This window comes from Leptidea sinapis, chromosome Z (assembly GCF_905404315.1).
Source record: "Leptidea sinapis chromosome Z, ilLepSina1.1, whole genome shotgun sequence".
Lineage (NCBI taxonomy): Eukaryota > Metazoa > Arthropoda > Insecta > Lepidoptera > Pieridae > Leptidea > Leptidea sinapis.
The window spans coordinates 97,714-111,847 of record NC_066312.1 but is presented as its reverse complement, the minus strand read 5'-3'; the positions used below and the strand labels follow the sequence as shown (position 1 = coordinate 111,847).

The following is a 14,134-nucleotide window of genomic DNA, read 5'->3' as shown; positions in this document are numbered from 1 at the left end:
AACGAGTCCTCTCATAATACTGAGGAGACATTCACTAATGTGACTAGTCCAAGTTCATCAACCAACAGTCGCTCAAATGCGCCAAAGCGCAAAACTGCCTCAGATTATAGAGATGAGCTTATAGAATGCGAACGTAAAAAAATTTATCTAATAGAACAGAAAATGAGCTCTACTCATGAGCAGCTGGAGAAATGTGACGATTATCATTTTTTCATGAGTCTCCTGCCTCAAATGAAGCAATTTAGTGAATTACAGAAGTTACGAATTCGAAATAAAATGTCCCAAGTCATAATAGATGAGACAGAAAGGATGCAGTTTTCTTCTCATCAGGGGTTCGAGGACAATTATAGAGGAGGGTATTCTACCGGAAACTACAATAATTATTAACTTTATGATTACCAACAGCTTTTAACACAACTGACAGAATTAATTGCATGTCGCACACGCCTAGGCCTCAGTCACCGCGCATTCAGTGTGGACGCACACTTAGAACACTTGTTTTATTTTAATTTTATTTATATTCTATTCGGAAAACTTACAGTTAGGTTATTAACAAGTAGGTAAGTATATAATTCTAAGATGGAATATATGTCATAGGATATATTTTTAGGTCAGGATTATTTTATTATATAAGTACGCTGTCGTTCAGCAAAAGTAGTGCGGACAGTAATAGTGATAGTACTTAATACTTTATCATTTCTTCTACTGATCAATTTCACGTGATCTAGCGGAAGTGACGGGTGGATAACTGGTAATTACCAAGGAACTAAGTTTGTGATAAATATTATATTTAATATTTCACTGAAGGACCTATGCTATGAACGCAAATGTGGCTATACAGTACTTACCAACCGACCAGAGAGCCAGCCTACAGCGAAATAACTGTGAACGGACTGAAGTCATAAAAGCTACCAAAAACCCGGATCTATTGAGATATTTTAAATGGAGGCCTTAACTCTTATTACAGGCATGGGATTATAAGATCCGGCTGGCACTAGCGACCTACGAGCTGAGTGTGTGGGCTGCTCACCACCCGGAGAGGAGCCTCAACGATATTCAGGTTAGTTATATACATTATTTAATAATGGCTGATGCTTATCTCATCTACAATACATCATAAATCAAACACACATCAAAAATGTCTGGGTATATGTTTCTTCACAATTACATATTACGAATTTTAAATCATAAAATATGTATTTGAACTCATTCCATTTTCTATTTTATTCTGCCAAGCTGTGCCTGGTTTTATCACTATTATATTGTCATCATTAATATAACGGCATCTAAAGCATCTTTTCGGCTTAACAAAATTTATCAACAACATACCATACGACATTATTGTCATTTGATTCTATATTACCTTTTTTCCAAGATGATCTTGTAAGTCATTGCTGATTACGAGATACACATTAATTTGAATATATTATTATAATTAAATACCTAAGCTACCTTACCTTTATAAAAGGCATAAAGGCATAAAAAGCATTTATTTTCTCAAAATTGATTCCTTTAGAATTCTTTTTGATGTCATTTCTTAAACTACTATATACTACAACCGCTTCGGAAACAAATGGCGCTCTGAGAGAGAAGAAGCGGCGCAAGAAACTCTCCCAGCATTCTTTTTTTTGCGCTCTTTTCAATAAAAATATACAATATTGTACAGTAATTTCTATCGCTATAAAATAATCACAATCTAGTCCCAGGCTGTCCGATCATTTAGATATTCAGCAGTGGAGTAATAGGATTTACGACAGAACCATTTTTTTATAAAACATTTAAATTTATTTATAGATAATGCCTGAACAGTGGCCGGGACTTTATTGTAGAAGTGTATACATTTACCCTTAAAGCTATTATGTATCTTATGAAGCCTACTAGAATTAGTTACAAGCAATCCCTTATTTCTAGTGTTATAATAATGAAAATCACTATTAAGAGCAAAAAGGTGACGATTTTTGAGAACATATATTAAATTTTCATAAATGTACTGACAATGAACAGTCATAATATTTATTTCTTTAAATTTTTCTTTGAGAGACTGTCTATAACCAAGCTGATATATAGCACGAATAGCTCTCTTTTGCAGTGCAAACACTATATCAATGTCAGCAGCATGACCCCATAGTAATATACCGTACGTCATGATGCTGTGAAAATAACTAAAGTACACTAATCTAGCGGTCGCAACATTCGTGTACTCTCTAATCTTTCTAACTGCATATGCCGCAGAGGTGAGTCTATAAAACTAAAACTCTTTCCATTGGTATTTTTTTTTGATCTATTTAAAAATAAACAAATAATATTTTTTTCAAAATGTCCAAAATAAACATCAAATAATTAAAACACACCTTCTTAATTTAAAATGTTCTAAAAACTAAATTCCTAATAATAGAAGTGGGAGGCTCCTTTGCACAGAAAGCCGGCTAGATTATGGGTAGGTACCACAACAGCGCCTAGTACTACCTTGAAGCTACTGCTTACACATTTCGCTCACATTACTATATTGTGTAATCATTACTGTGTTTCAGTCTGAAGGTCGCTGTATTTAGTGAAATTACTGGGCAAATGAGACTTAACATCTAAAGTGTCAAGGTGACGAGCGTAATTGTAGTGCCGCTCAGAATTTTTGGGTTTTTCAAGAGTCCTGAACGGCACTGCATTGTAATGGGTAGGGCGTATCAATTACCATCACCTGAACGTCCTGCTCGTCTCGTCCCTTATTTTCATAAAGAAAATGCAGCCAATATTTTATGGGACCAGGTTGATCCTTGTAAATGTTTAAATCTTTAGTTTTTCACCAGTTTACAGCATCCATGTAGATTTGTGGAGTACACACATATATCCGTGAGTGAGTTTTAAGGCTGACTTTATATCACTAAAATCACTGTCATTTTGTAAGAAGCTATGACCATAAAACATAAATCGTAACCCTTATATAGTACGTATGTTACGGTATGAACATACAGAACATTATCAAAAATGTATTGAAAAGCAACAGTCAAAATGTTTATTTCTTTAAATTTTTCTCTTAATGATTCTTTAGGACCTAGTTTATAAATCGCGCGAATAGCCCTCTTCTGCAGCACAAAGATAGTATTAATATCGGCCGCACTGCCCCATAACAATATACCATAGGACATAATACTATGAAAATAACTAATGTATACTAAACTCGCCGTATCTATGTCAGTTAACCATCTAATTTTCTTAACCGCATATGCTGCAGAACTAATCCTATTCGCCAATCCTTCAATATGGGGGCCCCACTGCAATTTTGAATCAAGAGTAATGCCAAGAAATACAGCAGATTCCACTGGTTGTACCACCTCTCCATTTAATAAAATATTCGCATCTACATTTTTGACATTTGGCGCGGTGAATTTAATATATTTGGTTTTATGACTATTTAACAATAAGTTATTGGCGCTAAACCAGTACACGATGTCAGATAGAGCATTGTTTACTTCGTCATATAAAACTTGGCTTCGTTTCACTTTGAATATAAGTGAAGTGTCGTCCGCAAACAATACCACCTTGTGTTTTTTTTTCTACAAGGTTAGGTAGATCATTTATATAAATTAGGAAGAGGAAGGGTCCAAGAATAGACCCTTGTGGTACCCCCATACCGAGAGGAGTCCCAGGAGATCTCCTGCCATTCACCTCGACCCTCTGAATCCTATTATTTAAATATGAGATCAGAAGATCGAGTGCAGATCCTCTTATACCATAGTGGCATAGCTTCCTGACCAGCGTTGAATGTTGAACACAATCAAAAGCCTTAGATAAATCACAGAAGATACCAAGTGCATTCTGTGATTCCTCCCAGGCCTCAAAAATATTCCTGATGAGTTCAACACCTGCATCCGTAGTCGAGCGTTCCCTAGTAAAGCCAAAATGTATTATATGAAGTAACTTATAAGTGTTAAAGTGAGTAAGCATTTGGTTTAAAATACCTTTTTTTCAAAAATTTTACTAAGGGTCGGCAACACCGAAACAGGGCGATAGTTATTCGGGTCAGAAGTGAGTCCCGATTTAAATATTGGTGTAATTTTACTATACTTCAGAAGGTCAGGTTACACGCCATGGTCAAAACAGCTATTAAAAACTAGTGCTAGATATGGTGCTATGACTTCAATAACAGAACTTATTATTTTTACAGATATTCCCCATATATCAGCAGTTTTTTTCATTTCTAAGGATCTGAAAGTTTTAATTATTTCTGCTGGGCTAACAATACTGAATATGAAATTTTGTTTACATTCCTTAACATTTTCCAAAAGAAGTGACTCGGCAACACTGGTGGAGGAGACGGGTGCTTGAGATGGAAACTGGAATGTCAGAAAAAAATTCTCAAAAGCAGAAGCTACTTCCTGCTCAGAGTGGATTTTTGTATTGTTTATTATTAGATTATATTCAAACTTGCAGTCTTTCGCTCTTCCAGATTCCCAGTTAATAACTTTCCAAGTCATTTTTATTTTATTTGAAGCATTTTTAATTATTTCTCTATTATGCATTGACTTAGCAATAGTACATACTTTCTTAAATAATTTTGAATATTTTTTCATCATGATTACATGATGATCTCTCACTATATAGTTTATATAACCGTTGTCTGCTCCTATGCATACCAGCTATAGCCCAGTTATTAAATGACAATAGACCACCCGAGTTGTCTGTCTTTGAAGTAAATATAGAAGCAAACTCTGTTTTAATTATTTTAAATAACTTACCATACATCTCATTTGGAGTACTGTTATAATTCAAATACAAGTTTGAGAGTTTTTCGGAAACATTGCCTCTATATTTCTCCATTCGCCTATTGTTTACCGGAACAAACATAAACTTTTTAGTTGAAGTACATTTGTTTGCTTCAATATTAAAGGAGGCTAATTGACCAAAGTGGTCGGAGCTCAGTTTACTAATTATTGATTGAGAAATAGGTTTATAATTAGTAAAAATATTATCAATACAGCTTTTAGAGGTGCTGGTTACTCTAGTAGATTCAAAGAAAATATTTGATAAATTATATGATTTAAACAAAGATTTGAATCTAATACTTGTCGTGGATTTTTCGAATAAGTTAATATTAAAATCACCACAAATCATAATATATTTCTTAGATTCTGATAATTTTGATAGAACCTCCTCCAACACACTCTCAAATAACTCATATAATGCATGGGGGGGTCTGTATATAGTTACAACAATGGCACACTCAAGCTCTGCACAGGCTTTTTCAATGGTACGTTCAACAGAGAGGCCCACAATATCTTTACGGTCTTTTAATTTAAATGATTTACTTATAAGTATAAGAGAGCCGCCACGTATTGCCTTTTTTCTGCTAAACACACTTGCCACCTGATGACCACTGGAGTTAAAAATGAGCTCATATTTTCTAAGCCAGTGTTCAGTAAGACATAAGATTTCAATATTTTCATGGTTCATTAGTAACTACAGTTCCAGTTCTTTACCTAACAATCCTTGCATATTTTGGTGCATCAGGTTTATGACTTTACGATTATTATGTTAACTATTACTTGTACATTGTGTATTTATATTGCTAGAGGAGTCCCCTATTGTCTTATAGTCCCCTATTGTCTTATATATATTTTCCGTCTTTTATAAAACATGCTACCCAGATATACGAATTCTGTAACTTGATCTACCCTTCCATCTTCAATCGTAATTCGTAACACTAAGTTAAACTTTTATCCTTCTCAAATACCATCACTTTAATTTTTCTTTCATTTGTTCATCATTTGTTGCAACTCATTCGCCGATGATGCACAAATGACTTGATCATCAGCGTACAAAAGGCACTTACCTAACAACTTCCATATTGATCCCACATTAGATTTCTCTCATTTCATTCTGCTACCCTGCTGTATGATTCATGGATATTTTTTTTATTGTAATATTTTTAAGAAAGCCAACAGCTAGTTGTACACACATTAAAATAATTAACAAACATAATTCATTAGAGGTAATAACAGGCTTCCACATGTAAATATGAACAAGTATAATAATATTAAATCTAACATTTTAATTACAAACAAACAACACAAGTATAATTAAAAATAAAATATGAATAAGTTGAACAACCTAGGCGAGGATATTGAACCTGCCACCATCACACATATTAAATCAGCTTGTATAGGCACCATTAATCCAAACGCAGGCTCCACAATCCCTGTACACAGATTTCAGAACCCTCATCTGAAAATTGTCCAACCTTTACATAGATAACACCTGCCATAATTAAATATAATACAATAATCACAATTTTTTTTTTATCAAATAATAAATTTAATATTTATAAAGCAACAGCAGTGTAGTTATATATTATTATCAAATGAGTCCCCAGTGATATCGGGGCGCGGCCGTGTCTCTTCTGTATGTAATGTATAACATCAATAATATGTATGTGGCTGCAGGCTCCCAGAGCTGGTGACCCCCTCCTCGACAGCGAGGCTCGGGAGACAGTTGCCAGCATGCGCCGCGCCCGCCTCACCGGCTCCTTGGACGGTCAGTACAGTCACGCAAATGTGGTGAACATGGTATAATGAGTATCCTATAATTGTAAATGTGTAAATTGTAAATGTGTAACTCTTAATAAAATACTTACATTATATGAACACTCATTAATAGTAAATGTATTAAAGTCAATCGAACACTTACAGCGGTCTCGCTTTAGTTAATTTTTGGTGGATAGCAACTCTACTCGGGATTGTCTATAAGAACCACCCCTGAGTTACGGTGTTCTAAACTTTCGTGAGACATTATTAACCTTATTTACTCACGTTTTATCGGTGTGGGTACCGACTAGTACGGGACTATTCGGAGGTCCGTCATAGGGGTGAGTGTGAGCCGGTGGTCAATAAAATATCAATATAATAAACTCCGTATCATATTTTAATTAACATAAAGTAGTAGGTGCTACAGGGTCGCCATAGTCCGCATCACTAGCAGGTGTCAACATGAAGGTATCGTGCTCCACTACGATCCATTTCATCATAATTGTTGTTGTTATAATCTCATCCAAGTGGTAGTCACTGGTTACTGGTCACCCTTGAACCTACTTCAAGTACAGTGTTCTAGTGAGCACGTGTCGACCCCGGCTCTATTAATAAATGTTTACTTATTTCAGGACTTTTCAAGCACAACGTCCGGACGGGCTGAAAGTGACACTTTTTTTATGGAATAGGAAGACAAACGAGCGTACGGGTCACCTGGTGTTGAGTGATCACCGCCGCCCACATTCTCTTGCAACACCAGAGGAATCACAAGAGCGTTGCCGGGCTTTAGGAAAGGTGTACGCACTTATTTTGAAGGTACCCATGTAGTATCGTACCGGAAACACCGCACAAGGAAGCTCATTCCACAGCTATGGAGGACCGCCACACATCCAGATGGTGATGGAATAATATCCTAACTATTGGCGTGTCGTGCTAAGGTGGAATTCGGCGGCAGGAATCAGGTTAAACAGCTCTTAGGAACACTCCCCGTGATAAATGCGGTAGAAGACACACAATGAAGCGACGTCTCTATGCAACGCGAAGTGATCCAGCCGTTCACAGAGCACTGGGTCGCCGACAATATGAGCTGCTCTGCATTGCACGCGGTCAAATGGATCGAGCTGATACTGGGGTGCGCCAGACCAGAGATGACAGCAATACTCCAAGTGGGGCTGGACCTGCGCTTTGTAGAGCGCTAGAATGTGGGCCGGCTAGAAGTATTGCCGTGATCTACTTATGACGCCCAGCTTCTTCGCAGCCAATTTGGCTTTGCCCTCCAGATGGCCACGAATTTGGCAATCAGTCGAGATTTCGAGACCTACCTGGGTAGCATGTTTTATAAAAGACGAATTTCGAGACCCAGTATTCCGATACTAGGTAAGGCTTTAAGGGAAGTGTTGTCAAAGAGCGATGATACGAAAAATGTTTTTTTGTTAGTAGTAAACGCGCAAACTTGAGTCTTCTGGGGTTTAAATTGGACAAGGTTCAATTTACCCCATTCCGCGACCTTCTCGAGAGAGGACTGGATAGAAGACACAAGTTTCTCCCAGCACTGGTCGACGATTTCCCGAGAGAGACCTGCATAACCCGTGTATACGGCATCACCAGTACTGTCGTCTGCATAGCAATGTATGTTGGAGGTGTCCAACATATCATTGATTTGCAGAAGAAACAGCGTAGGAGATAGCACACAGCCTTGGGGCACTCCAGCATTCACGGGCTTCGGGTTCGAGCAGTATCCGTCGACAACGATCTATATGCTGCGCCCAGTGAGGAAGCTGGAGGTCCACTTGCACAAACTCTTGGGAAGCCCATATGATGGAAGTTTTGAGAGGAGCGCCTTGTGCCATACACGACCAAAGGCCTTCGATATATCCAGGCTAACTGCCAGGCCTTCACCCTTGCTTTCAATAGCCACCGCCCATCTATGTGTTAGGTGTACCAGAAGATCACCTGCCGACCGACCATGGCGAAAGCCGTACTGTCGGTCGTTGATCAACTGATGACCCTCTAGGTATACCAAGAGCTGGCGGTTGATTATGCCCTCCATGATTTTGGAGAGATATAGCACTAGGCCTGTAGTTTGCCGGATCCGAACTGTCTCCTTTATTAACCGGCTTCAAAAAAGGAGGAGGTTCTCAATTCGTCGGTATTTTTTTTTATGTTTGCTACCTCAAAACTTACGACTGGATGAACCGATTTTGATAGTTCTATTTTGATTTGAAAGCTAGTGGTTCCCGAGTGGTCCTATTGTAATTTGATCCAGATCTGACAGTGGAATCCATGAGAAAACCATAAAAGTCTTTAATTTTGCTATACATACGTATAGCCAAAAATAACAATAATCGTATCTAGAATTCGAGTACGCAATTATTTTTATACTTGATGATGGACAAGGGCTGACTTCCATAAGTCAGGGACTACGCCTTTTGAATAAGAGTGCCGGAATAAACGCGTTAAACGTTCTAAGCACGATTGGAGAAATGCCATCCGGCCCGCTCGACTTCCTGACGTCCAACGAAAACAGAGCTCGCCTTACAGTTTTCTGTCTGAACTGTACTTCAGGCATAGAGCTCTGACACTGTGGGATGGTTGGCGGTGTTTTCCGTTGTCGTCAAGAGTCGAGTTGGAGGCAAAAAGAGCGCACAGGAGACTGCCTTTTTTTGCCGTATGGGCCAGGGTGTCATTCCTCATGTGCAACGGCAGCATGGACGGCTGGTTGAAGTTACTAAGAGCAGCTTTCGACAACGACCAGAACTTGCGAGTTCCGAACTTGAAAGCTGCTCGCTGATTTTGACGACGTGCTTCGATTTCGCACGGAGGCACGGTTATATTTCCTCTTAGAACTTTGCAGTTCGGATTCTTTTTGCCCATCGCCGCAACCCAAGTTCGATACGTCCTGTTTTTGGCAGTCAGATGCTGCTTTAACTGACGCATCAAACCAGGGCTGTGATCTGCCACCGATTGGTACTACAGAACTTGGTATATAAATATCCATGCCCTGTAGTATCACATCGGCTACTGCAACGGTGCAGTCACTAGGATCATCCGAAGGGAAACAAACCTTGCCCCAAGGGTAAGAGTCAAACAAGGAACGCAACCTATCCCAATCTGCTGACTTGTAGTGCCAAACGCGGCGGGTGGTCTGCGACGTTGGCGTCGGATAGACACTACACTCCGGACCAGGCAATTGTCGGACGTTCCAAGAGGGGCGTCGACAAAGATCTGGTAACTATCGGGATGTGTAGTCAGCAGAAGATCTAATAAGGATGGTATGTGGCTATCCACATCCGGCAGCCGCGTTGACGACTCAACCAATTGGGACAGACCATACGCCAATGCAAAATTATGCACAGATCGCCCTGCGTAGTCTGTGGTACGTGATCCAAGCCATTCGGCATTGTGCCCGTTGAAATAACCCAAGACTACGATTTCAGCGGAGGGGATCTGTGCAAGCACGTCGTCAAATGCCGCTTGAACGCAGCCCATGAGATGATTGGTTTCTGCGTTATCACTATGGGACCTGTAGACACACGCATAGATGCGGAAGTGGTCCTCTAAATCTACGCGGAGTCAGACAGCAGACAGGTCCCTACCCTCAAAATTGCCGTGATGGTGACAGCAGATATCCTCCCTAAGGTACACACATACCCCGGCATGAGGCAAAAAATTGTGCTCAATTTTGTATATAAATATCCATGCCCTGTAGTATCACATCGGCTACTGCAATGGCGCAGTCACTAGGATCATCCGAAGGGAAACAAACCTTGCCCCAAGGGTAAGAGTCAAACAAGGAACGCAACCTATCCCAATCTGCTGACTTGTAGGGCCAAACGCGGCGGGTCGCTGGTGGTTTGCGACGTTGGCGTCGGATAGACACTACACTCCGGACCAGGCAATGGTCGGACGTTCCGAGAGGGGCGTCGACAAAGACCTGGTAACTATCGGATGTGTAGTCAGCAGAAGATCTAATAAGGATGGTATGTGGCTATCCACATCCGGCAGCCGCGTTGACGACTCAACCAATTGGGACAGACCATACGCCAATGCAAAATTATGCACAGATCGCCCTGCGTAGTCTGTGGTACGTGATCCAAGCCATTCGGCATTGTGCCCGTTGAAATAACCCAAGACTACGATTTCAGCGAAGGGGATCTGTGCAAGCACGTCGTCAATTGCCGCTTGAACGCAGCCCATGAGATGATTGGTTTCTGCGTTATCACTATGGGACCTGTAGACACACGCATAGATGCGGAAGCGGTCCTCTAAATCTACGCGGAGTCAGAGAGCAGACAGGTCCCTACCCTCAAAATTGCCGTGACGGTGACAGCAGATATCCTCCCTAAGGTACACACATACCCCGGCATGAGGCAAAAAATTGTGCTCAATTTTGTACCCGGGGTACGTTAAATATGACGTATCGCTAGGTCGAGATATCTTCGTCTCAGTAAGGAAACACAAGGCCGGCTGCGCCGTCTCAAGGTGGTAGTGGACGGCGTTTAAATTGGAGTGAATTCCCCTGAAAAGTCCACGTTGAGCGTGGAGCGGGGTGCTGTGGTGTACTGCCTCGTTTGTGCTCGGTCATGCGCGATTCTGTGCCCACCCCAGAATACGTGGCAGAAGGGCAGCCCGAGCGAGAGTGCTCGGGGAGGGATCATTTTTCGGACCGCTCTCATATTTTGTTTGGGGGGGGGGGAATGGATGGCCTCCTGTCGTCGACACTAACCTATGCGAAACATAGCGATAGTAGGCCGCTATTTGACGCCAGTATTCTGTGCGAGTGTGGTAATTTACCCGGACGAGTCTGGCCCGATTGTGCTGACGTCATAAGACGGCAGCGTGACTCTCCTACTTCTAAAAAGCCCTTAGTCGCTTACTTTTAAGAAACATCTCCAGAATAACAAATGTTACACTCATTCCTAATTTCAAATCACTTGAGGTTTAAAAAAATCAAAATCAACCAAAATTCCTTTATTCGTTTAGGTCATAGATTGAACTTATAATTATTTAAGATATGCATCTACCAACTCTTCGCAGAAGTTGATTTTAATTGAAAAGAAGTATCCAAAGAAAGAAGAAACCCATTTCCACTTTTTAAAAGCAATATTTATCGCTTTACCATTTCGATACCAAGTCATAATAAACTCAGTTTTATTAAATATACACATTGCTATAATATGTCTCATTATATTATTTTTAATAAAAGCTGTGTTATTAAACTAAACACTCACGTATTACTGAAGAGCATTGTTACATAGCTATTATTTATATATTTTAATAAAGAATGATATAGTGTTGTTATAATATTGATATTGTTATATATAAAAAGGTTTTTACAGGTCAAGTCATTATCAGTTTCTTGATTTTCTTTTTTATTCGTATTTATTCATGAAGTAGTAAAATGTTCCTGGGACTTCGCAATTGTATTGAACTAATTATTATTTCATGTTATATTTTATACAAAATTCATTAATACCCTTAACATTTTAAACATTTTCATTCACAAAATTAAATAGTTAAAATAAAACCGTGTGGTGTCAAAGTTACTTATTACAAAAATATATATTTTGCTGAATTACTAAAAAAAAATTGGCAGTTTCCATTGAATTCCACTGTCAAAAAAAGGGGTGTGTATTCTTATGTATGCACGCAAGAAGTTATACTTCTTTGGCGTAACAAAACAAGTCCTTAAAATTATTCATTTTCGTGCTATTCTATGTTTGTAGAAAGAACTATATTGTAAAAATCCTGAAATAAATTATTTAATGATAACGAATACGGTTGTATTGGCTTGAATCCTTTGCCTGTCTTAATAATGGACGAAGAAACCAAAAAAATTAATTAATGTCGCAAACGTCAAATCAAATCAAATCAATCAAATCAAAAACAGTTTTTAGAGACTGAGCGTTTGGCGATTAAATAAAACAACTGCTTGACTGTGAGGAATATGTGGAAGATATATGGAAGATATATTTTATTAAAAGGTTACACGATATAAATACAAAATCCTTAAAACTAGTTACCCAATTACAATCGTTACTTAAAAAATATTTACAAGTTCAGAAAATACACACCAATACTGGAGCTTACATTTTAACCAATAGTAAAACGTTTCATTCAATAAGATTTGAGAATAATATTATGTGTTCTATCACGCTCTAAAACTAATGCTATCGCAGTTTCTGTAAACTCGCGTCGAAGCTCGATCATACGATGTCAATGAGCATTCCGCACCTACGGCTGTTGCTCATTGATTAAAATTGCATGAATAGCGATCGACCCCCAAGTACCGACGCTTCATTCGAGGACGCTCGGCCTTGCTGTGCGGTTGTGTAACGCGGAGCATATGACTGATCACGTGAGTATGTCTGCGATCGTCGAGAGAAAGTACGATGCTTGAAACTTCACTGAGATAACTACTGGTGATCTGTATGATTCTATGAGTTGATGTACAGCATTATGAAATGGTTCTTATCAGAGCTAATATTACGTTATACAAAATAAAATGTTCTTATCAGAGCTAATACTACGTTATATAAAATAAAATGTTCTTGTCAGAACGAATCTTTTGGCATACGCTTATTACAGTTATTATGCACCATTACTATTTCTACGATCTATAATGCTACGTTACAAGTTAGGTATTAGACATTTGTATTAATTGATATTATTGGTTGTAGGTACAGCTACAAGTTTATTGAAAGTAGGTATTTCAAAATACACTTTTTCACGTCAAATAATTACGATAATAATTTATACGACATCATTAAAAAATACAAATAATATGTATACAAAATATACGAATGTCATTCATTACAAATTAAATTAAAATTTATACAATATCGATACAGATTACACTCATTAATGTCAAACATAATATATATGAAAAATTAATCAAGGGCACTTGAGAGCAATAAAGGTATGATATTTTTAGGACCAAGCATTCTTGTCATTAATATAATCAACTACCTTATAATAAGCTTTCTCAATTAGTTTACTTTTAACATGAGATTTAAATCTATTTAGCGTTAAGCAAGTTACGTCATCAGGAATTTTATTAAAAAATCGTATGCAGTTCCCCATAAACAACACATTAAAAGATTAAAAACTTTTCTTTTAAACTTTTTTAATATTTTTATATACGAACATAATATTTGAATAGATATATTGTGAGGGTACTGTGAGTACATTAATTTCTTTAAATTTCTGTCTAAGAGAGTCTTTGGAACCCAACTGAAAAATTGAGCGAATTGCCCTTTTTTGTAACACAAATATATTGTTTATATCAGCCGCATTGCCCCACATGAGGATACCATACGACATGACACTATGGAAATAACTATAATACACAAGACGTACGGGAGGTTCGTCAGTCAATTGTCGTATTTTATGAACAGCGTAAGCAGCTGAACTAAGCCTTGTTGACAGAGCTGTTATATCCCCATTGGAATTTTTTATCAATTGTTACGACTAGAAACACAGTACTATCTAGAATTTCTAAGGGCTCGTCGTTAATATTTATGATTGTTTCATAGTCTTTCACATTTGGCAAGGCAAATTTAACGCATTTAGTTTTCTTTGGATTAAGTACAAGATTATTTATGCTGAACCAATTC

The 14,134-nt window shown here is 38.3% G+C and overlaps 1 protein-coding gene across 2 annotated transcripts in view; it reads left to right on the top strand.

Moving 5' to 3' along the window:
- Nucleotides 1-14,134, top strand: part of LOC126978747 (pleckstrin homology domain-containing family G member 6-like) — a 72,530-nt gene that overhangs the window by 33,606 nt on the left and 24,790 nt on the right. For both annotated transcript variants that reach the window (XR_007732693.1, XM_050827795.1), the window contains 2 exons: nucleotides 968-1,060; nucleotides 6,438-6,528. Coding sequence is in view for 1 of the 2 variants with exons in the window: in XM_050827795.1 (XP_050683752.1) it covers nucleotides 968-1,060; nucleotides 6,438-6,528 (184 nt within the window). In the remaining variant the exon portion in view is untranslated. The remainder of the gene's footprint in view (nucleotides 1-967; nucleotides 1,061-6,437; nucleotides 6,529-14,134) is intronic.